This window comes from Lepidochelys kempii, chromosome 11, assembly GCF_965140285.1.
Source record: "Lepidochelys kempii isolate rLepKem1 chromosome 11, rLepKem1.hap1, whole genome shotgun sequence".
In the NCBI taxonomy this organism is placed as follows: Eukaryota; Metazoa; Chordata; order Testudines; family Cheloniidae; genus Lepidochelys; species Lepidochelys kempii.
The window spans coordinates 64,779,970-64,805,629 of record NC_136390.1 but is presented as its reverse complement, the minus strand read 5'-3'; the positions used below and the strand labels follow the sequence as shown (position 1 = coordinate 64,805,629).

At 43.6% G+C, this 25,660-nt stretch overlaps 1 protein-coding gene across 14 annotated transcripts in view; it reads right to left on the bottom strand.

Moving 5' to 3' along the window:
• The window catches only part of UNC80 (unc-80 subunit of NALCN channel complex), a 188,877-nt gene extending 176,682 nt beyond the window's left edge, over window positions 1-12,195 (bottom strand). For 7 of the 14 annotated variants that reach the window (XM_073306697.2, XM_073306691.2, XM_073306686.2 and 4 more), the window contains exons 1-2: window positions 11,860-12,193; window positions 10,671-10,719 (exon numbers count right to left, since the gene is read on the bottom strand). In XM_073306697.2, the coding sequence (XP_073162798.1) occupies window positions 10,671-10,719; window positions 11,860-11,951 (141 nt within the window). In that variant the 5' untranslated portion in view covers window positions 11,952-12,193. Of the gene's footprint in view, window positions 1-10,670; window positions 10,720-11,859 lie in introns of all 14 variants that reach the window. The other 7 variants (XM_073306692.2, XM_073306696.2, XM_073306693.2 and 4 more) reach the window with 3 other exon arrangements.
• Window positions 12,196-25,660: the final 13,465 nt, after the last annotated feature.

Below are 25,660 nucleotides of genomic sequence, written 5' to 3'. Positions count from 1 at the left end.
GATACAGTACACTTAATGGGAATAACATTATAGATAATATAAATCACAACATTATAAACTAAGTTAATAATGCAATAGCAAAAGACCCAGATCTCCCCTAATGAAGCAAGCTTGACTTATCTAAAACATTCCAAAATGTATATTAATTGGGGAAGGGTCACCTATGGTGGAAAATGTCAGAATAAGTGAACTCAAAGATGGTATAATAATCTCATAGTGCCCGATGTTATAAAGATATTTGATAAGATAAGACTTGGTTCTTAAAAATATATAAAGAATAGTTCCCCGTTGCAAATTTACACACCCATGGAGGAAGTAAGGGGAGCCTGGGCTCTCACAACTAGAGAGGACCAGGCAAGAGGGGGAAATACATAGGGAGGGAGGTGGGAGAGAAAAAGGGAACAAGAGAATATAAACAGATGTTAAATATTGTTATATGTTTTAATAGAAAAATATATTAATAGAGCGTTAGGGCTCAGAATTAAAAAAAAATATGGTAAATCAGCCTCAGAATCACGGTACACCAATACAGGTGTTACAAAAGGAGAGAAAAAAGGGAAAAAGCAATGTATGTCGGAGTTTTAAAATTATTGTGTATGATGGGAACTCTAAAGATGTCATATTTAAAGAAGAGATATAAATGTAATGGAGACCTGGCACCTGACTAGGGAGTCTCACTGCTTTTAACAAAGGGTGATATACTGAGCAAGAGCAGACTGGGTACTAACGGGTGAATTTATTAGTGTGATAACTGTTAATGTGAAAGGAATGAACAATGCCACAAAAAGGAAAAGGGTATTCTGTTAACTGAAAAGGGATTTTTCACTGAAAAGGAAATTAATTTACAGGAAACACATACCTTAATTAAAAATGATAAATACTTGAATACCTCGTGGACACAGCTACCATGTCTCTCTCCAGGTCAATCTAATAGAAGAATGTTGACACTACTGTTTGGTAAACACTTCCCTTTTATTGTTTCAGCATTACTCACAGATATAGAGGACAGATTTTAATTAAGGGGTCTTTGAAAGATAGATTTCTCACCTTAGCCAATAAATATGCTCCCATCAAAAACAAGATTTTTTTTTTGAAAAAAGATCAGTGTTTTAGGAACGTAGGAAGTTTTAGAGAAGGGAATATTATTCTGGAGGAGGGGGTTTTAAAGTGCATTAATCCCACTTTGGATTGATCGAATGTACACAAAGAACAGCCAGGAGGAACTAGTGAAAATTTGTTGCATCACTTAAAATATGAGGAAGTGGTGGGAGATGAATACATACAGTCCTGACACCTGAATTATTTTGTTCCTCATTGATCTTATTCCAGGATTGATATGATTTTTGTTCCTAGTATCTCTGCTAATTTAGAAAAAAAATCTAATCTGGGAGTTATAAGGGGGTCTGATCATGCCCCTTCACTTATTGGATTGAAAGTTTGTTTTTTCACTGAGTCCCAAAGAGCCTGGTTCTTGAATAAAACTTGGTTGTATGATCCCTTTAGAATTCAAGAGCTAGATGAAAATTTCCAGAAATATACAGAAACAAACAATAAGGAAGAGATCAATAAAAGTGTTCTCTGGAATGCTAAAATGGCAGTAATGAGGGAAATCCTTATAAATAAAGCATCATACCTAAAAAAGATGGGAGGTCTTGAAGAAGAGAGGTGGGTTAAAGAACTTTCTGTTTTGAAAGGTAGACATAAATCTACAGGAGTATTTATATAGTGTTTAACAAAATAAATGTGTAAGATGGAAGATTAGCCTGTTACAAACACTTAGATATATTGAACAAAAATATTATGAACAGGCCAATAAAGCTGATAGTCAAACGTTTAAAAAGAAACAAGATAAATCAGCGAACCCTCTGATTAGAAATACGAAGGGAGATTTAGTAACTGGCATCTGAAACATTTGCTAACTTTTTCCATAGTTTGTATGCTTCAGAACATCCAAATCCTAAAAACTTATAAGTAGATATCTGAGAAGTGTGACATTACCTCAGCTCTCAGAGACTGATGTGGCAGCTCTTGATAGGCAAATTGCTACAGAGGAAACTGAAGCTGTAATTAAGAATTTAAAATCCAATAAAGCCCCAGGGTTTCTGGGGAGTATTATAAATCCTTACAGTAAGTGTTGGTCCCTATTTTAACTGAATTGTTTAATGTTGTTTTGCTGGGGAAACAAGATGCCAGATAAAGGGAAAGAGGCAAAAATTGTGGTCATTCCTACAGAAGGAAAAGATCTTACCAACCGTGAATCATACAGACAAGTTTCTTTAACTAATGTAGATGCTAAAATTTATGCTAAGCTGCTAGAAAACAGATTGAGTGTCACCTGGCCCAAATGTGTTCACCCACACCAGTCTGGATTCATTGCCAGCAGACATTTTTCTGATATCAGAAAAACTCCGAATTTGACCTAAAAATGTTAATTCTAGCAATTTTTCCTGTGTGCTACTTTCAATGGACGCTGAGAAAGTCTTTGACCAGCTGTAGTGGGAGTACTTTAGACAGATTTTGGTAAGGTTTGGTTTTGGAAATCAGTTTCATAAGTGTATATCAGCCCTATTTATTCCTTCTGAAGCCATTTGTAATAAATGTGAGAAATACCCTTGATAAAGGGCATCAGAATGCTTTCTGGATTAGAACACAAAATAGCTTTGGATGCTGATAATGTCTTGTTATATTTGTACGATCCAGAAGCCTCGATAAAAATGATAAAACAATTGACTTTGGAATTTGGGCATGTAGCAGGCTTCAAAATAAACTATTATAAATCTGAAATTTTAGAAATTAATACTCCAGAAAGGGCCAAATCAAACTGTCAGCTGCGTCAATTTAAATGGATAAAAAAGTCTTTACAATATTTAGGAATAAATATTGTAGAGAAAAACTTTTTTAAGGTAAATTTTCCTCCAATGTGGAATAAAATAATAAAAGACTTGAAGGAATGGAACAAATATGATTTTTTTTGGCTAGATAGGGTAGCCTCAGTAAAGATGAATGTCCTTCCAAAAAATACTACTTTTGTTTTAGCACATCCCAGATGAGACATTAAAAATATAGCAGGAAGCACTATTTAAATTCATATTAAAACATAAAAAGAGAAAGGATGAATTCTAACATTCAAAGGTGGGGTGGACTAACTTTCCCTAATTTTCCTTACTATCCATCACAATTAAAATGTGATTAATTGGGTTAACAGACCATCCAAACACTAGGTAAAATTCAATCAAGATTGGAGTCCAAATAGTCATAGTAATTGTTGGGTTAAAAAGAAATCCAGGTAATTAAATATAGAAAAAAAAATAACCCATTTATCCAGACCACCTCAGCAGTTTTGCACTATTTTTTTAAAAAAATTCCTGTCAGGGAGGCCTTCTCCCTTAGCTACTTTCATTAATAATCAGGAATTTATCCCTAGAAAATATCAAAGTTACTAGTTGTGGGTAAAAGCCAAGATTGTTCCATTCAGACAGCTGTTACTGGGTCCTGATTTGAAATCATACCAAAAGATATGAAATAATGATATACTAAAATAATATAAAGATCTTGTATTTCACAAGTCAAACATTTTCTTGTGAAATGTGGATGCAAGGCAGCTCTCTCTAGACCTTTAACCACATTCTAGGAGTTCAACCAGGAGCAAGCTAAAGAATGGTATGTATCTTAAAAATCAAACCTATTTTGACTGAAAAAGATACTGATAAAAAGACAACCCAGATGAAAAGATGGGAGAGGGATTTTGGAAATAAATCTGATATGGAGAAGGGGGTCTCTATATGGGAAATGGGATATACATCTTCAATTTGCGTAGCCCATATTTATAAATTGCTGTATAGATAGCATTTGAATCTAGTTAAGATCTGGCACATTTTTGCTACCAGAGAGTCGCTCAGTTGGACGGGTTGCAAAGAAAGGGGTACATACTTGCACACATAGTGGTTAAGTCCAGGAATTAGATGGTTTGGGGAAGAAGTTATTAAAGAGATTCGTTTTCTGACAAAATACCAGTATCCTAGAGCCCCCTTGACCTCCTTACTTAATGTTCCAGGAGAGGATCTACATATTAAACAGAACCAATTAATTTCTTCTTTATTGTTAGTGGCTAGACTTTATATTTTATATTACTGGAAAAATGTAACTCTTCCTCCTATGGAATTGTGATGTTGTAAGATATGGACTGTCCTTGTAATAGAAAAGTTTTCATACCAAGTATGTACACAAGAGAAGTGCCAACAAGAGGACAGGTGTTTAGAAATGTGATCACCCTTTTCAACATACACACAGAAGGATGGTTCACCTGTCAGATGCTGTAGATTAGCCTTTGAATATTAACCTGATCCAGAAAAAGTTATAAAACTGATGTATGATGTAGTATATGAACATTTTATTGTAACTTTGCCTTAATAGGTTTCAAAAGACAGCCTGACCAACTACTCACAGCAGACTGACACATTACAAGGGCTCCACTGCCACCTGAATTACAGAAAGGAAGGGAACATCTGCAGAGTTGGCAATCTGGAGAGCAGTATTGAAAGCTGATGTCATGAACTGATTATAATGATTGCAGACTCATAGGCAATGTTGAATCTGTTCCTGGTGTGTGCTCTGCTCCCCCAGGGTCACTTACATTATGATTTTCCTTTTGAGGCCATCTGTTCTGTGCCATCAACCGGTTCTGAGTTTGTTCGTACCATCAGTGTTCTCTCTTCACCCTGTTCCCTAGTGACCTTCTGGTCTATTTCCCTCTGCAGTATTTTGCATTCCCTTGGGCACTTCCTTATAGGGGCCAGGTAGCTCCTTACACCTGAAGTTTACACACATTCTGTCAGAGCAAGGCTAATCACGGGGCTACAATGCCAGACAGGATGATACAGGTGCTTTTGGGACTGGCTTTGCCACAGGCTTCCTGTATAACATTACTCAAGTCACATGATCTTTCATGTGCGAGTGAAACAGATAATATTTACCTGCTGCCAACAGCACAAGCAGGCATACTGCTGGCTAAGTCCCAACCACAACCACTGCAGAGCCAGGACTTTGGGGGAATGTGACCCTAGCAATCCTACCTCTCAGGACCACCAAATGGGCAGGGGTCCTCCACAGAATTCCCCAATGGAAGGGTCCTTTAGGAAGGCCCCAGCACCCTCCTGGAGGAAGAGACTCAGCTGCCACCAGTAATAAGGGGTAGGGGTAGCTGAGCCAGGACCTCAGGGGCATTGTGGATTGAAAGAAACATTTGTTAAAGAGGTTTGTTTATTTAAAAAATAAACCTAATTAAATCTGAAACTGACAATCTTTGATGAGGCCTAATTTATTATATTCTAAAGTCATTTAAGTTAAATACCAAAAAAAAAAAAAAATTAATCGGTACATGTTTGTAGCCAAGTTTTCAAGAAAGCCAAGCCACTGAACAGCTGAAGGTCATTGGCTAGGCACCTGGAACCAGAGTTTGGTGAAGTGCTGAACTCGATTTTGACAGCAGTAGCCTCTTCCGCAATTTCAGAGAGAATATTTTCTTTATGTCAGTTTATTCAGCTAGTTCAGTGGAATGACTAGTTCCTTCAAAAGTTAACGAATCAATTTGGAGTTGAACAAGCTGAAAAGTTTGGTGTCCCACTTTCAATCTCTGACTAAATACTACATGTGAGAGGATATCTGCTAGTTCTAAAATCCTGAAGAACATAATGAATTGAACTAACTACAGATACTAACTGTTTATTTAAACAAGGAAGTTGTTATCAGAAACTGTTAGTTTTAAATGCAAAACTAAAAGTAAATTATATAGCTTAAACAAATGTGTATTGATAGAGTGTTCTCCTGGTCAGCAAAAAGACTATATTTAGTTGCTGATCACCGTTAAAATGTTGATCAGCCAGCAAGAATCAACCTTTCTTTAGGAAGATAACTAAGATACTACAAATGTAGAGACATAGAATCATAGAATATCAGGGTTGGAAGGGACCTCAGGAGGTCATCTAGCCCAACCCCCTGTTCAAAGCAGGGCCAATCCCCAGTTTTTGCCCCAGATCCCTAAATGGCCCCCTCAAGGATTGAACTCACAACCCTGGGTTTAGCAGGCCAATGCTCAAACCACTGAGCTATCCCTCCCCCCATGATTAAAACTGATTAAAAAAAAATAAATCAAGATTTCCTGCTTGCTGATGTAAACAGAAATTAAAATTGGTGATTTCAATCAATCCACCCTGCTCAGGTCCCTGAAGCCCCTCCTTCGCCCCATCCAAAGAGGCACTAAGTACAAAATGTGTTTTGCTTAAGACCGTTTTTCAGCATGACTTCTCTTTAGGGCCTTATGCCCTCTACTTACAGCCTGCCCATATCTAAAGCTGTATTTGCCCCATTTATATTAGCACGGTATACCCTCACTGTCTCATTTAACTGTGCTTCTCAGGTGCTTAAGACACTGTTTACAACCCCCTACTCAAATCACATGCGAGAATGTTGTGATCTCATACTGAATATTGTCGTACCCATCTAAGGCAGCATGTTCATTCTCTTCCACAATATGTGAGGTTCCTGGGACTTGGGAGTATTTTTTTTAAAAACTCTGTTTAATGGTGTGGAGATGGAGTGGTTTGAAGTACAGGATTAGAGATCAGGAGATCTGCATTCTACTTTACCTCTGCTACTGATTTACTAGGGTAAGGGACCATCGACAAGGCACTCCACTCTCCATGCTTCTATTCCACCACCACCACCACCTTCACCGCCTCAAAAAAGGATTATAGTTCTACAGAAGAGTATTGTGACATTTTAAAAAAAACCCACACTCTCAAGCAGGAAGATAGCATAAAAACTTAAAGTATTCTTTAATGCTCAGTCTTCATTATACTCAATAGCAGAAAAAGCTTTAGTGAGTTTGTTCAGAGGTTGTTTGGGGAAAAACCTAGTTTCCTATCAGTTTACAAATCAAGGGTATGTCTACACTGTAATTAGACTGCAGCTGACATGGACTCACGGGGCTCAGGATAAGGGGTTGTTTAATTGTGGTGCAGAAATCCAGGCTCAGCCTGCAGCCTAAGTTCTGGGACCCTCCCGCTTTGCATGGTCCTAGAGCCTGGGCTCCAGTCCAAGCTCAAATGTCTACACTGCAGATAGACAGCCCCTGAACCTGAGCTTGAGTCAGCTGACATGGGCCAGCTGTGTGTTTTTAATTGCCAGTGGGAGCTGCAGGGGAGTTGATGTTCCTCAAACTGATGTGAAGAAAGGCAGGGGGCACTAGAGGAGTACCATGTCATGTAGCCTGTTGATTTGGAGGAAGAAGGCAACAGTGAATGGGTCATATTTGTCAATGACAGCAGAACTGTTTCATTTATCAAAATGTATATAGGACCATAAAAAAAGGCAGATCCAGTCAGAATAGTACACAGTTTGGCAGCATGATAGTTTAAAGAAGTGTAAGTTTACAGAGAAATAAGACACTAGCCTTCTTCTGTACACTAGTAAGCTCTGAATTTGCATGATCCTTTGCAGAAAGAGATGGGGTTTTCAGTGGATAACTCACTGAAGCTGTCTGCCCAATGGGCAGCAACTTTAAAAACATTTATACTTAGATCATTCCAAACAGATAGACAATGTCAGATGCATCTACCAATAGTACCTCTCCTTCTGCCCCCACTACCATGTACAACAACAATTGCAGTTTTGGCTACCTCACTTTAGGAAAGGTACGAAGAATGTAAACCTTTCTGTACCTCTAACTGGGTTTGTTTGAAATTTATCACAATGTGAGAAATTGAAAAGAATAATAATAAAAAAAGCTATTTAATCTACTAAGATTTAGAGACAAAGTATGCCTGTCTAATTCACAGTAGTCCACCAGAGTCAAAAGGACTACTTGTGTAAGTAAGACCAGAAGAATTTGGCCCTTAGAGCAAGACTCAGCTAAGGATATTAAAAATTATGAAGCATCTAAGGAGAACCAATGAGTCCTTTTATACCGGGGTGGGCAAACCAGGTCAGACAGGGCAAATGAGGGTGGGCAAACCAGGACTTTGAATCCAGCCTGCGGGACTGCCACCCCAATGGCGCCGCTCCCAGAAGCGGCCGGCACCACATCCCTGTGGCCCCTGTGGGAGAGGGGGCAGAAGGCTCCGCACGCTGCTCTCATCTGCAGGCACCACCCCCTGCAGCTCCCATTGGCTGGGAACAGGGAACCATGGCCAGTGGGAGCTTCGGGGGAGGTACTGGCAGGTGAGGGTAGCGCGTGGAGCCTCTGCCCTCCCTCCCCCAGGGGCCGCAGGGACATGGTGCCGGCCACTTCTGGAGTGGCGCGGGGCCAGGGAAGGCAGGGATCCTGTCTTAGCCCAGCTGCTCGCTGCTGCCATCCTGGAGCCCGCACCCCGAACCCTTCCTGCACTCTGCACTCCCTCCTGTACCCTAACCCCCTGCCCTGAGCCCCCTGATGCACGCTGCCCCTTCCTGCACACTGTACCCCCCCACACATCCCAACCCTTTGCCCCAGCCCTATATTCATGGCCCTGCATGCAATTTCCCCACCCAGATGTGGCCCTGTGGCCAAAAAGTTTGCCCACCCCTGTTTTATACCCTAATATGGAAACAAGTGAAACCAAAACTTAAAGTGCAGTGAATTTAGAGCCAAGGAAAAAGTGGCACTTCTTTGCATGATGTATGTACAATCAACCAATGAAATTCACTGTCTATAGCAAACAGTCCTTGAATCAAATATGTCTGAGATACTAAATATGGATAGACAGTAACGGCTACGGAACATTGTGTAGTTGTGCCAGCCAATAACACTATATGATAATCACATCCCATCCTTCAGGGCATGAGCTGATTGCCTGCAGAGATCCAAAAATATTAAGCCCCCTCCCCCCGCCCCCCAGCATGATATAATTGCATAGGTGCATTATTGGCATGGAGAGAGGCTTATCTTTCTTTTCCAAGAGTAAGAGACTGACTAGAGGAATCAGTAGCTTGATTCAACAGATCAGGTCCTATATTCTTCTTTTCTCAACTTCTCATAGTTAAGTCTCACATTTGGAAATTTCCTATCATAAACTACATAAGGACATTAATTCACAACTGCAGGATGCAGCTGAAGAAACAAGTGTTTTTTTAGTGTGCTGAGTGGTGGCCATAAGCATGAAGGCTACAAATCCTTTGTAATGCCAAATTCATTTGCTGGAGTAGATTGCCTGAATGTCTGCAGGAGAGATATTCTACCAATAAATACAGACAGAATATCAATGTGTTGCTGAATTATTCTCAGAAGCATGAAACCTCTTCAGCCATCCATGTTACAAATATAGACAACTGTAAGTACTTGGATACACACATAGAAGGACAAATGCTGAGTGAGCTTGCATCAGCATTGTAGGGGCTTACACAACAGGATGACTGTTGGACCTGTACTTGGTGGGATAAGCATGTAGGTAGGAGAACTCACATAGGTAGGAGTCTGCCTACCTATGTGGGCATACATAGGTGAGTTTCTATAATGGACCACAGAGGTGGAAGCACAGGTGTGTTAGGGCATGACTAGGGAAAATTCATGAGACCCCAAATTGGTGAAGGAGTGCAGTGCAGCCAGCTGTAATTTTTCCAACACATATCCAGCTAGGTATTGCTACTGACAATGGCTTGGTGCTTAGGAATCCAGACCTGCCATATTAGCATATATTACCCAACTCCCCCACCTCCGTCCACCCACACCAAGCACTTCCTTTGACTACTTTTTCAGTGGTCCTTTTTCAGTATTTGAAAATAAAACATTGCAGAATTCACAGCATGATAAGAAGAAAAAATGGTTCTAAATCTTCCAAGTGATATGTGGCACACATACTCAGGGTTGCTCCAGTTCTCCGTCTTGTAAGGAGGAGCCAGAGAATGCGGTAAAGACTTTAAAAAAATCATACTCTAGTCTCTCAATTTGTGTCAGGATTGCTATTTCAACTCTTAAAAAAAAATTACATCCAAATTTGACAATTGACTTAGTTTAATACATTGGAAGCTCAACTGCAGTGCACAATAACTGTTCAAGGAATCATGAAGTGTCCTAGACACATTTAATTTGACCTTGTCAAATAATTTTCTTAGCGAATCAGCTCTCTCAGAAGTCAAGCTCTTTAAAGACACAGCTGGTAATATACAGATAATGGTAACTATTTTATAATAGTTTCTGTATTTGACTGTACTGTTAAAATATTGTGTTCTCTATTTTCTGATTTGTTCAGTTTCATTAGTAGTTTGCATATGGGACTACAGAAATACAAGTTAAGGCCTTATTCCTGAAAATATTTATGCATATATTTCTTATACATATTCATATTTCCATTAATGTAACTGGGATTAATTATATGCACAAAGTTAAGCACATAAGTGATTGCAGGATGAGGGCCCAAGATATTGTTGCCCCCACCCAAATATTTTACTATGGTCTTTGAACATGACAAATTTCTCAACTAATATGCTTTTAAGTGCATTTTGGGCTGCATGTCTGGTTTGACTTCTTTGCATAGGTATTTGGAACATTTTTCCATCTCTGGGGTAACTACTGATGTAAATGGATTCACACAAGAGATTATTTGGCCCTTTGAGTTCATTCTTTTATCAAGTTTCCATATTTAGCCAATGCTGCATAAAACTAGTAAACTACGATGAGTTTAAGACAAAAAACATACCACGCAGGAAGCTTCATACTGTTTTCCCAGTTTGGGCCTCAAAAATGCACTAAAAATCCAACAAACAGCAAAAACAAGAGTTAGCTTTCATAACAGTAGTTATAGATATGCACATTAAGCACGTTCTTTATTGAGTCATTTTTAATTAAATTATTTTGTCAGTGTGACAAGGTTACTTAAGTGGCTAGATAAGCCCATGTAACAAACAGGAATGAAGCCATGAGAAATTCAGATACCTGTTGAAAGCACTGTACAGAATGTTATTATTACCTTTTCCATAAACAGAAGGTTTTCACAAATACCATGCAAATACCAATATAAAAGCAAGACATTTTAAAAATATGATTTTCTTCCATTAAAGGTAAATAGAATTCAGCCATTTTAACTCATCAGAACGAAGCCTAGTAGTCACATTTACCATTTATCAAAGTATTTAGGAGAATAAGAATATATTAAGTATTACTGAAGCTATGAGTTGAATAGCTTTAGTTTGCTAGTAGATTGTGTTAATGATCTTTTCCACTCTGTTTCTTTCCCTCTAATTATTAATACACAGCTATCTGAATGGCTTGGAGGCCTCCATTTCCTCACAAGTTTTAGCTAGAAAACTCACCCACCCCACAACAAGTAGTTAGACTTGAGGACGTCAGTGACCCAGCCAGAGGTTAAAGGTCTGTTACAGGAGTGGGTTGTGGGGGGCTGCAATGTGCAGGAGCTCAGGCCTTGAAGTTTGAGGCTATTTCGGACCTCATAATGCAGTGTTTGCTCAAACTCAGCCATCCCTTGGAAGTTTGCCTTAGCAGTCTACCACTGGATAAACAACAACACCCCCCCCCCCCCAGAGACCCTACAAAAACAAACATCACACTAACAGGTTGACAGTCAGAGGGTTTGGGGGGTGTTTTTTGGGGGGGGTAGAAATACTAATCGCATAAAGATAGCCCAGATTTTGAAGTGGGGGGAACCCCACCCCCCCAATATTCATCCAGCCCTCCCCTCCTCAGGCAGTCCGGGGCTGACCCGGGAGCCAGCTCAACTAGGGGCGCCCGGACTTGGGCAGAGCGCCAGTCACGTCCAGCCCGCGGGCAGCGCGGCCGCCGGCCCGTCAGCCCTGCCGGCGGGGGCCCCCGAGGCCCGCCAAGCGGGACAGGGGGCCGGCGCCGGGTACCCCGCCCGGCTCCGCTCGCACCTGGTTTGCCGCCACAGGAAGGTCTGGATGGGCAGAGGGACGCCGCGGCCGCCCTCCTGCTCCGGGCCCTCGGAGCTTTTCCTCTTCACCATGGCGGCGGCGGCGGCCCGCGCCGAGCCAGCCCGGGGCGCCCGCGGCTGCTTCCCCGCGCCGCGCAAGATGGCTGCAGCAGGCTGGGAGGCGGCGGGGCGGGGGCTGGGTGAGAGCGAGCGAGCGACGGTGTCCGCCTCCTCCCGGCCTTCAGCACCTCCCTCCGCGGACAGCGACCAGCGCCAGCCCCCGGCAGGGCAGCGCCGGGCGCCAGCCCTTGAGCCCCCAGGGCAGGCCGCGCTCTCCTACCGCGCCCGGCCCACAGCCGCGGCTGGGCCAAGCGCCACCTGTGGCGAGTGCAACCCCAGCCCGTCCTTCCCGAGCAGCGTCCCGCTCTCCCCGCAGGAGGGACGGGGGGTGTCTCTGCCCCTGCGAGTAATAACCGTCTGCAGCCCCCTCAAAGGGCGCCTGCTGGGTAACTACCCAAAAAGAGGTGCAGGAGAGGGGTCCTCCCCCTGCGGGACATCAAGAGGTGTGTGGGAGTTCCCTCGTCACAGGGCGAGAAGAGACGGGGACCTCACCACTTTGTGTGGCAGCAGGGGATGAAAAAGGCTGGCCCCTGTCCCAGAGAGGCTGTTACCGTGGGTTGTTTACAGGGCAGGAGAAGGAGGGGAACGACTCAGGTACCTGTTCCTTTATGAGGGTGCTTTGAGGCAGGGGTTCTCACAAAACGTTTCTTGGGGGCCTCTGATTGCGGCCACCAACTCTTGCTGGTGGCCGCTTGGACAAGTTTTTCTAAAACACTCAGGTTTCAACCTTTGGGACAAAAAGTAAATATGCCTGTTGCCATGTCCAAATCATTGTAATTTATTTATGTACAGTTGTCTCTACTCTTTACTGGACCTAAACAGAATACAAAAAATACGGTGCTTTGCATGTTTTTGTCGTTGTTTGTGCGGTTGTTCCCCCCCCCCCCCTTTTCCTTTGGACCTGTCAGCTAGTAAGTCTGTTTCTGTGAAAAGTGATATTAACAAACACACAGATATCACTTTTCACAGCAGAGGAGCTAGCTAGAAGGCAGTGAAAAGTGACATTAACAAACATCACTTTTCACAACAGCCTTACCCGGCCCTGGCAAGCCAGGAGACAAATTAAGTTCTGGATGGGGAGGTGGGCAGGGAGACAGTGGGGGCTGGTGTTGGTGAAGGGACAGGAGAAGCAGCGGGGGCCCAGGTGCGGTGGTGAGCTTGGGACCCCAGACCAAAATGCGACAGCGAGGGGATGGAGCCTGCTGCTGCATGGCTTAAGTCTGCTACCCACCACCCCAGGGCAGAAGTCTGAGCCCCACCACGCCTGACAGGGTGGGGAACTCTGGTTGCTACTTGTACTTGATATGAAGGAGCCATACATGTGTGTGCCAGCTGTATAATGCCAGCACTTCAGCCTGTGCTGCCTCATTAACTGCCCCACTTGTTCCATGTAGATGCCAAATGTGATAAAGGAAAGATTTAGCCTTGTGGGACTTTGCAGGCAAGGCCATCAAAGGTAGAGAACAGTTGCCCGTAACATAGCGTTGTTAAGACCCAAACCATTCATTCATGCATCTTCTTAGAGATGGGACTGCAGAAATGTGGTGACCAACAGTACCAAATGCCAGACATCCAGCAGGAGGTCTATGATTTTATACCCTGGCCTTTGGGCAGGAGGGTGTCATGCACCATGCCACAACCCTTTTCTAACAGAGGAATCCAGGAGACTGGCTGCTGAAGCATGTTCTGGGACCTTCTAAGTTTAGTTACAGTGGGCAGCAGCTTGCAAGAACTCCAGCAAAGAATTATTGTTTCTTTAGTTTTGGTAAGGCTACTCCATGTTTTAATGTGGATGGTAGATTTCCCTCAGAAGAAGATGGTCTCTGCGTCAGGGATCAGGTATTCTCTAGCAACCCAGGCAAGACAGGGGCAGAGAAACAGGTAGCAGCCCTGTTTGCTATGAGAGTTTCCATGACTCTAACTTGTCAAAGGGGGGTCAGCTTCTTGAAATCCATACCACCCTTGTTGTTCTTAGCTTGTTATTTTCTGATGTGTGGAGAGGCCTCCGGGAAGAGTCTAACTTACAGTAAGAGATGCCAGGTTCTAGGGCTGCATGGGATGCTTTCATGAAATAATGTGTGTTCTGCAATATTTCTGTGCAGTGTCTTTTTGCTACCTCTGCTGCAGTGGCTAACGAGGCACCCTGGATCCTTCATTGCAATGGTACTAGTTTTGTGTAAAAAAAAAAAAAAGACTCTTATGGCCAAGTCTATCCATATCTGCTACTTCAGAGCATTTCGGGAGGCTAAATGTATAAAGAAAGTCAAAGCCAACAATCGAAAGGTGCTCTAGAAGTGAAAGGTAATATAGGCTACAGTTTTCAAACCTGGGGGACTGAAATAAAAATGGCCTGATTTTCAGAGAAGCCTAGAGCTCACAACTCCCAGGCTGGGTACATCAAGTAAAGAGGCCACAAGCTACCTGCAGGATCATGACAAGTTCAGGCTTGTGATAAACAATACAAGTAGCTTATGCTTTATGACCTACATAAGGTGCCCTGCCCCCTAGATGTCAGAGATTGCCAATAGTTTTGATAAGATTTAAGCCTGGTGTAGTCCTTGCATTGGCTGACCTTACTGAAGAGCCAAGTTGATCTGTGACCAAGAGGGAGTTTTAAAAAATACTTGTTTTTATTAATCCCAGGCATGCCTCAGTTTTCCTCTGTACATTGCATTGCTAACATGTAGGTGCAAAAGGGTTAACGTTGTTCTTGGAACAGTGCAGGAGGGGTGCGTGCATGCATGCTTGCTATCTGGAAGGAATTAACAGGATCATTGAAGAACTGTTTCAAACCAAACAGAGGGTCCAGAATGACAGACATCCCAGTGACTGAGCAATCAACAGGAAACCCCAGCAGGGTAGGACTCGGGAACTAAGCAGGAGAACAAGGTGTCAGGCAACCAGAAGGGTGGCTCTTTTGGAGGGCCTCAGGAGCCTTGACCTAGGGGAGACAAAAAGGAGGAACAGGTAGGGAGAGCCAGAGATGGAGTTCATCACAGCTTGGTGAGCTCCTAGTGGCACTTGTTTGACCAGAGTGAACTATAGCTTAACTTCTGCCCCTCTGTGCTAACCTAGGGACTCAGATGCCAGGTGACTAATAAATGGTTACCTTGTTTTGTAAAGGCTGCCTATGTTGATGTAAAGAGGGGCACAGTAAACAAACACCTCCTACAGAAGGATTTGGATTTGCTGCAGGGAGTCACGGGAAGAGATAAGGGGAAAGCCCAGGCTTCGAGTCCCCTGGCCTCTGTGGGTGCTAGCACACTAAAGCGGTCACTCCCCAGAGACTGGCGACAGCATGGGGCAGACTAGACCTTGTGATGGGATCAACCACATTCTTCGAGGCTCAGGAGGATATAAGCATATGTGGATGCCATTTTGAGTGGCTAGCCAGTCTTACCATTGAGATTAGGACTAAAATAGCCACTAGTGCCAAAATACAAGGGGGAATCAGGTTTGAGACCTCTGTATTCCCTGATAATTAAATGGACCAACCCATCCTGCCCATCCTCTGTGACTATTTTACAGTCTTTTCCTTTCTAAAGAAGTCACTGACAATAGGACCCTGAATTCATAACTTGATCATTTTGAGCAGATTACTTCCAGTCCCCACAAGAGCATAGACCAGGGCAGGGATTGGCAACCTTTGGGGGCTGCGGGAAGTGGCGCGGGCCGAGGGATGTGCTGGCCGCCCTTTCTGCATCCCCCATTGGCCTGGGACAGCGAACTGTGGCCAGTGGGAGCCACGATCAGTCGAACCTGCAGACGCGGCAGGTAAATAAACCAGCCCGGCCAGCCAGGGGGCTTACCCTGGCAGGCCATGTGCCAAAGGTTGCCAATCTCTGGACTAGGGGAAAGAGCAGTACAGAATGCTCAGAGAATTTTAACAGAAAGATCCCACATTAGGTCTGCTAACAGTCACCAGCCATAGACAATGCCACCAGCCTTATACAAATCTTTGTCATAAGTGGCCCTCCTTAAAGGATGCAAGACTGAAAGCTAGCAAATTGAGTTCATCATCTTTGACTGTTAGAATGAAATGCAAGTCTTACTCAAACTTAAACCAGAATAACTAGCCCTGCTAAAAGTGGAAGACAATCCCTGGTTTAGTGAGACTTCACTTCCTATTTCAGGTCTACTCTGACCACCAAGAAAGTCTTTTACACCAGCTGTTGTCACTATGAGATTCTTTCCATGAGATTCTATATTGTTTTGAATGATAAAGGTTCCAAGAACAGACCCAAAAAAGTGGGATGTTGGTCATGTGACCTTGCTGCCTTAGGGAAGGGAGAGACTCCTACTTTTGAACCCTTCTCGACAAGACTATCAGATGCTAGAGGTATAGTCCAATTGAAATGGATAAAACTCTTTAGGATCAGAAGATGAATAGACCTGGATGAATGATGAGGCCAGTGGAGACTCTGGAACTGTAATTTGCTACAAATGTTAGTTCTCATTTATAATAATTAAAAAAAAAAGATGGAGGATGACAATAAGTGTACTGTTTCTTTATAAGTGTGACAGCAAGCCAGGAAGGATAGGGCTGTGGAAGTTTCTAGGGAGAACCTTTAGGGACTATATTATGTTCCTGGTTTAGTGATGGCAATGCTTTGCATTATCACATGACAGTACTCAAGATGACAATATAGAATTGTAATGGACATACTCAAGGAGGGAGTGATGCAGGCAGAGCCTATCACCAACAAGTCTTTCCACCGCCCAAGCCAGATTCAACAGTGGGATGGAGAACTGGGACAACCTGGCTGATCTCAACAGTCTTATGCCCTGCCAAGACAAGATATGCTCTTGCCAGTGGGAAAGATGTCTTTTAAAGTATATAAACCCAATATCAGGTAGGCTAACTGATATAAGAGACTGGATGAATTCCCCAGACAAGCTACAGTATTTAAAGAGACTAGGGTTTCTTTTTTAAAAAAAAAACAAACAAACCACACAATTAGATGTAAAAGCAAGTAGAACAATTTGAAAAGTCTGAGTGAAAGGGTTAATTGTGCAGTTTATGCTCCAAATATGCCAACTTTGACACTTTGGGCCAGATACTCAGCTGGTGTAAGCCGTGCCGGTGTGGTCTTCAGTGGACCTGTGCCAATTATACCAGCTGAGTATCTGGCTCTTTACCTGTGCAAACTGGTAAAGTTTCTACTACATACTTGCCATTTTAAGTACTGGGAATCTCAAACTAGTGGAAGAAATCTGAAGTGTCATCATAAATAGAGGATTTTAAAACATGGAGATTCCCATCTGCTGGTGCAAAAGGAACAGTGAGGAAGAAGAGTTTCAGAAGGACAAGGATCTCAGATCTAGGTGAAGATTCTCTGGTCTGGCCAAGCTGTAATTAGCACAAGACAAAGGAAGAGAGGCAAGGGTGGCTTTATGCTTTTTATGTGGTTCCCAAATTCTGGAGTAGCTGCAGGCCAATTTGGTCCCTGCTGCAATTTACAGCAGCCTCTGCTCTGCAGGGGTTCCCTAGCTGGGGAACTGGCAACTAACAAGAGAGAATCAGACTGCAAGTTAGGAACACATTTTCTATTAACCTTTATCCTACTTGTAAAAACCACAGATTATCTGCTCACAGCTGGGGCTGTCATTCACACTAACAGCCACCATTTGGGTGTACTTACATACTAACAAGATGGTGCCCCAGTAAGAAATGCCTCAGACCCACCCCAGCTTTCCTTGACAGCCAAATAGAGGTCAGTGATTAAATATCTAGGAAAAAAAAAATCTCTGTATTAAGGGGATGGGTTGTTTCCTTTATATCCCAGGGAGTCTCTCTGGTGCTGTTTTGCCGCTTAGACATGCAGGAAACAAATCAGAACAAAGCGACATGCAGTTGCTATGATACCTACTTGTGTTTTATGGCAGTCAGAGTAAATAGGATCAACCTGAATAATTTGTTTGAGCACAAGATAGACACTGATATGCAACAGGCCTATAGAATAGGAGACAAGTAAATGAGTTACATGGAGTGTCACAGCATAATACACTGAGGAGTCTAATAGGGCAACCTCTGCAGTGTATTAAAAAGAGAATAGTGACCTGTTGGCTTGTGATGCTATTTGGGGTCAGGAAGGAATTTTCCTCTAGGGCAGATTGGCAGAGGCCCTGGGGTTTTTTCACCTTCCTCTGCAGTGCAGGGCATGGGTCACTTGCTGGAGGATTCTCTGCACCTTGAAGTCTTTAAACCCGGATTTGAGGACTTCAATAGCTCAGACATAGGTTAGGGGTTTGTTACAGGAGTGGGTGGGTGAGATTCGGTGGCCTGCGTTGTGCAGGACATCAGACTAGACCATCATAATGGTCCCTTCTGACCTTAAAGTCTATGAGTCTAAATATCTCGTGACTTTTGCTTGGTATAACTGAATAGCATGGGCCTCAAGACATGCAGTAGCCCCCACACTTAGGCCCATATTTTCAAGAGACCTCAATGCTACATTTTCAAGTGCTCAGAACCCACAATTAAGTCCAGATTTTCAAGGAGTGCTGAGCTCTTTTGAAAGTCTGACCATTTATTTTAGGCCCTAAATGAGAAGCAAGCTCTTCTGAAGACTGGACGCTTTGCATAGGGAACACCTATGTAATGCCAGAGATACTGAGGTAATTATTCCCCACATAGGGCCCAAAACCAGTTCTGGTTTCTTGTCATGATTCAAGATAGCCAGAAGAGGTTGGGGTAACAGCAAGAGATCGCAACTGGAACCTGATTCAACTAGATTATGAAGGGCATGTTGAGCCACCTGCCCCCACTACACAGCTGAAGTAACAGGATTGGCTTAGGGACTCTTAAGGAGTGCTCTGGGGTGGGAAAAAAAAATGCCCTTTTCCAATATGGTGGCTTAAGACAGAACAGAAGCCCACCTACTCCACTGCATTTACTATATATCATGGGCAGTATTAATCTGTTATTTGTAGCCTAGTAGCACATCCCCCAAAAGTAAGGCCCTCACTGCAATTTGCGCTGTTCAAATATATTGTTAGAAGCAGTGCCAGACAGATAAAGGAGGGGAAGGAAAATGAGGCAATGCAACATCCTTAAGATCACACAGCTGGATAGGAGGACAACCAAGGCTCCCAGAGTCCCAGTCCAGTGCCCTAACCACTAGACCACACTTCCTCTTGTAGTGTTTTACAGTAGCAACAGGGGCCTGGTCTATACTTGGGGTGGGGAGGGAAAACAAAATTTAAGTTACGCAACTTCAGGTACGTGAATAACATAGCTGAAGTTGATGTACTTAGATCTACTTACCGCAGTGTCTTCACTGCGGTAAGTCGACAGCTGACACTCTCCCATCAACTCCGCCTCTCGCCCTGGTGGAGTACAGGAGAGCACTCGGCAGTTGAATTATCATGTCTAGACTAGACACTATAAATTGACCCCCATTGGATCAATTGCTGCCCGTCGATCTAGCAGGTAATGTAGACAAGCCTTGGGACTCTGCATGTCCACCATAAATCCTTTCCAGACATAAGGGACTACACCTGTCTCACTATACAATATAAAATGCATTATCTATTCCCTTGGTTCTTCCTCAAGGCCACCAGCTTCCTCACCCCACACTGCTGCTGCAAGCAGCACCATGCAGCCAAGCTCTGCATCGTGCCAGGGCAGGAGTTGGGGGCGGAGGGGAAGAGAGACATGTTCTCTGCTGCTCAGTTGTCTGGCATAGCAGTGGTGTCATTCCATTTAGGGCCTTCTATGCAAGTGTGTCCTGGTCCAAAAAGGTTGAGAACCACTGGCTTAAGGTATATCAGATACCATGTACTATTAAAAATAAGATATTAAGCCAGCAAGAGAAGGCAGGATTGCTAATTGAAGTACCTAGCTAATCACTGCTCCTCACCTGACAGTGCCAAGACAAATCTCTCCAGCTGCACTCAGGGATTGCTTTAGCTGTACCTGCTTAAAGAAGATTTTTTTGCCTCATCCACTGTCTTTTTTCTCAGTGCTGACTCCTTCACTGAGGATGTTTCCCCACAGCTGAAGCATGTTACTAGCATTAGCTCTTCCTTTCAGTAGATGATTAATAGCACCAACTTCCTTGTGCAGGGCAGTTCAGAGTAGCTTGGTTACGTTTTATTTCTGAACCTTGCAGTATTGTGCCATGTGGGCTGTGACCCATTCCCATCCAAGGGCTCTGAAGTTCTAGTGTGTAAGTGTTCGACTGCCCACTTTAATTCCTTTATATCTACCATGCAGAAGCATGGCTTCAGGCATCCACGGCTGTGTCTACAGTGGGATGTTTTTGATAGAATTTTACTGTTGCTATCCCCAGTCAGAGCACTAGTATAGACAGGGCTCCATGCAGGAACAGAGGTCATAAGTGCCATGTCATCTAATTCTGCTCTGAGCAGGCCTACATGGCACAGATAAGCAGCTTAACCACCATCAGAGGGGTTTAGAAGACAATGTAGACTAGAACTTTCTAGAAAGACTAGTCTTGCAGAATTTGCTTTCTTTACTATGGGGACGATATGCTCAGCTTGAAGTTGTTGCTGCATCAGGCTGATTCTCTCCCCCCCGGCTTAAGTTTCCTTAAGATCACCAAGCAACTCAGGCAAGCATTGGTCTCTAAATATCTATTGATTAAATAAGCTCTAAAAAAGGGAGTTTGAACTTCAGTGATGTAGCTCACTCAGTGTAGCGAGAAGAGGATTTAGGAATTACTTAGAACACCCCCCCAAGTCTATAACCATCTGGCCAATTGCAGTGAAAAGGAAAATAAGACACTGCTTTTTAGTCTGAGGCATTCCAAAGTGATTTTAAGCTTTATAAGGCACGGTTTAATGAGGGATTAGAGTACTCTATCCAATTTTGGTCTCTATTTTAATGCAGAAACCAGGAGTGCTTTGGAGCCACAATAAAGTAGGATCAGCAAGGAGATGCCCATGTTAAAGGGCATTAGTTATAAAGCAAAGCTAAAGCAGCTGAGTTTTTTCTTAGTAGGAGATAGAGGCCTTCAGGGTGCAGGTAAGAGGTTTGATAAAGTACTGCAAAATAAACTTCAATACAAATCTAAGTAGTAGATGAGGCACCTTTCCCCCTTAGGAAGTTAGAGCTGAGCAGGAATAATAGCAGAAATATTTCATAGCAAATCAACTACATGGCTCTCTCAAGGCCTAGATCCTGCAGGCCTCTTTCATGCCTCACTGAGGTGAAACTCTCACTGTTATCACTTTAAGCCCTGCAGGATATGGCCCCACATTAGGCCACCCAGGCAAATGGCTGAAATGGAACAGGGAGGTCCCTTTTCACAATGACCAGAGCAGCTGCTGGAGATAGTGACACACCAGGGAAGTGGGCAGGGGCTATGCCATGCCAAGAAAGCACAGACCAGTGGGCTCTGGTAGCCTGCATGTGTCTAGTAATTCCTAATGCAGGTCCATGCTTCCTGGTTAAACATGTTCACACCCAGCAATGGAAGTGAGCAAAATAGATCACCAGCATCTTTGTTCCCCTGCCCTCATCCATAGCAAGCACACAGAGACCAAGGTGTTCACAGAACAAGTGGGGCTCTCCTCTACATAGCTGCTTCAGTCAAACAGGGGTGGGGGTAGGTGGAAAGGGCTGTGGCTTCCCTCTCCCCCAGCTGCCGCTGAGTAGTTGTTGAACAGGTCTGTGGCCCCCTCCCCAAACACCCACCCAGTGGTGGTGTTCATTCCCCCCCAGTTCTTCCCCTCCAACTAGGGATTCCCTCACACCACTGGGGCAGGGGTAATTTCCTCAGTAGCTTTGCTGCTCTTCAGGCTCCTTCTGCCTCTGCCACTTACCCATCAGCAGGGTACCTTATTCTGCTCCCCTGAGCACAGAAACTCAGGGAGAATCACTGCTTTCCTGGCCTGCCTGCCAGCCAGCTTTTATACTTCTCCCACAAGGCCCCCTAGTGGTCTGTCTAAGCAGTAGCTTTACAGGGTCTCAGCGGCTCACCCACACTCCGGCCCTCAGCCTGCCCCAGTGAGAGGGTGAGGCAGGAAGGAGGGCAAAAGCTGCAGAAGGCGGGACAGTTCATGCCCGTGCATCCCATTGGCATTCTGGTGCATCGGGGTCTTAGATTTACTCGTGGTGCTGTGTCCTGCTGGGTTATAATTCCAGCTTTGTTTTTAACATAAAGCCATCCTACCTCCTTTGGGCCTCATTCTCCTCTCTCTTACACTGATGTAAATCTATTGACTGCAGTGGAGTTAAGTCTGATTTGCACCGATGCGAGTGGAGAAGCAATTCATGTCTTCACTCCTGAACGTCCCTGCTTGACTCTCCCTTGAGACTAGGGGCTGACATCCATAGCAGGGTGCTGATTGTCCACCCATAGCATTTTATTAGCTAATGGGCGCTAAAAGGAGGGCAGTGGCTCCTTCATTTATTGTGTTAGTAAAGTTTGTGCCATGTTTTCCCCTCTCAAAAGCTATGTGCTTCCATACACTTTGTTTTTCTATTTAAAAATACCCTCCCTGCTGCCTGCTTTGCTCCCAGAGCATCCCAACAAACCAGGGAATATGCTCAAGGAAGACAAAAATAATTTGGGAGCAGATCATGCCCTCATGATCTGATGGAGCAGGGGGTCCCTTCATTCATAAGAACAGCCATACTGGGTCAGACCAAAGATCCATCCAGCCCAGTATCCTGTCTACCAAGGCCAGGTGCCTCAGAGGGGGGGAACCTAACAGGTAATAATCAAGTGATCTCTCCATCTCCACCCTCTGACAAACAGAGGCTAGGGACACCATTCCTTACCCATCCTGGCTAATAGCCATTAATGGACTTAACCTCCATGAATTTATCCAGTTCTCTTTTAAATCCTGTTATAATCCTAGCCTTCACAACCTCCACAGGCAAGGAGTTCCACAGGTTGACTGTGTGCTGAGTGAAAAAGAACTTCCTTTTATTTGTTTTAAACCTGCTGCCCATTAAGTTCATTTGGTGGCCCCTAGTTCTTATATTATGGGAACAAATAAATAACGTTTCCTTATTCACTTTCTCCACACCACTCATGATTTTATATACCTCTATCATATCCCCCTTAGACTCCTCTTTTCCAAGCTGAAAAGTCCTAGCCTCTTTAATCTCTCCTCATATGGGACATGTTCCAAACCCCTAATCATTTTAGCTGACCTTTTCTGAACCTTTTCTAATGCCAGTATATCTTTTTTGGGATGAGGGGACCACACCTGTACGCAGTATTCAAGATGTGGGTGTACCACGGGTTTATATAGGGGCAATAAGATATTCTCCATCTTATTCTCTATCCCTCTTTTAATGATTCCTAACATCCTGTTTGCTTTTTTGACTGCCGCTGCACACCGTGTGGACGTTTTCAGAGAACTGTCCACGATGACTCCAAGATATTTCTTCTGATCAGTTGTAGCTAAATTAGCCTGCATCATATTGTATGTTCATGGACCATATCCCTTATACACAGAATGTAGGATCAGCCAGATCCAGGGCACTGTCTTCCCCCTTCCTCCAAGCTGCACCAAGGGCTTTCTACAGATTGGTGGCTCTGTGAGTGGAAAGGGTGCAGGTAATGGTTGGATTTGGGGAGGAGTGGGGAGGACAGGGAATCAGCTAGAAGGGGGTGCATGTCATCCCAGCACCTATGCTGCAAATATTCCTTAAGAAAGGTAATACAGCCCCAGCTTCCTGCTGTCCCTCCTTCTGAGGGAGATCTGCCTTTATGGGTGTCCCCAGGGCAAGTTCCAGCTGATGAAGCTCAGATGGGGTAATTCTGTTCGATCTGTGCTGGCAGATGGGGAGGGCAGGGGCGGGGACAAGGACGGGGGCTGGTGGCACAGAGGCAGCCAGACATGGGTTCTCTATTGGGATTGTCCTTGCTTTCCAGTATTCTCCGAAGATTTTGAAAGTAGGAAATGTGATTTATTCTGGGAGTGCTATCCCTGCCCCTCCACCAGTGGAGAAATCAGTACCAATCTGAGTCAGGAGAACCTTATGGAGATTTTCATCCCTTTAGCCCTGTGCCATGTTTTTTTTTTTCGTGCAGAAGGGAGCAGCTGTTACCTTGGTAAGAAAATAGATTTCAGTGGTATGATTCTAAAGAGTTTTATTTCAAATACAGTAATAGTGATGGGGGGAAAGGATGTTTTAAATGAGAAACACCTTGGCAAATCATTATTGCTCGTAATAAATCTCAATACTAATAATGTGTAATTGGATGGGCTATCTCAGTCCCTCTGCAATTTAAGGGCCTGACCCTACTACCCTTACTCATATAAGAAGTTCCACTGAAGATAAAGCAATGAGATGTGAGTTAGCATTGCAGAATCAGGGAAAAACTTGATTGCTCCTAAAACTTGAGTTAAGATAGCAGTAATAACAGCTACAAATGTCATGTTAGGATAGTGAAATAAAGAGGCAAATCCATCTGCTGCAGGATGGACATTTTCCTTATACAAGTCAACAGCACAGGAAGGTGGATGACCTGGTTCTTAGCCCAAAGAGTATGTAGTGTAAGGAAGAATACTGAAGATAGCTTCCTCCTTTCATTATGTAGAACTCAACCCTCTCCATATCTTCTTCCTCAGAACAAATTCCATTTGTGAGATTGGGTAAGTAAACCTGCAGGATTTCTTGTTGCCCAACTGGCTATGAGAGTCCCGTTCATGGTGTGGAAACAAAACATATTTAAACTGGGGGTGGGGGGGTTCTTTCTTCTTCCCTCCAATCCAAGATGTGTATTCTGTAAGCGTTTGCAAAAGAAAACAAAGTGCTGATTTATGGTGGCATATACTCAGTAGCAACTTTAGCCTTTTGGTAAAGATGGGCAAGCTTTGGTGTGGAGATTGAATAAGGCTGAGATCTAAATAAACAAACAACTAAGAATATATGAATGGTTGAGTGTTGCACTTAGGGCAAATTTACTATTGGACTTTTCTTCTCAATAGACCATCTGAGGGCCCCAGTGTCATTGTTTACTTTGTAAAGAAAATTGACTTGTAGAACATGTTGACAGTTCTCACTCCAGTTCCCGGGGGGCAAGTGTGCATAGTATAACTGGGTTCAAAAGAGAACTGGACAAGTTAATGGAGGATAGGTCCATCAATGGCTATTAGCCAAAAAGGTCAGGGATGCAACTCCATGCTTGGGGAGACCCTAAAACTCTGACTACCAGAAGTGGGGAGCAGAAGACAGGGATGGATCACTTCATAATTGACTTGTTCTGTATAGTCTCCCTGAAGATCTGGTGTGGGCCACTGTCAAAGACAGGATACTGGGCAAAATGGACCGTGGTCTGACCCAGTATGGCAGCTCTTATGTTCTTATAGAATAAAAATACCATCATGCTTGGCACGAATATATGCCCTTGGCAGACACACCATGGATTAAGAGAGTTAGAGATGGAACCTATCCATTCTCTCCTACAGGTGTTCTTTCCAAATCTGGAGTGAGGTACACCAGAGGGGCAGTACAGGGAAATTTGTAAAGTCACTGTCTGTGCTGTACCTGTTCTGGGGTGCAATAGACGACTTCAGCTCCAGAGACATCTTCAAAAGTACTAAAGTCAGTCTAAAAATTTTGAAGTTGATTTACTCATGAGGTCAGTTATTTATCTTGGGAACCTAACTGTTCAATCCACAGTCAAGCTAAACTTCGTATTTGGGCTAGAACTCCAGGATAAACAAGAAAGTAACTCATTCATATGAAGCAGAGA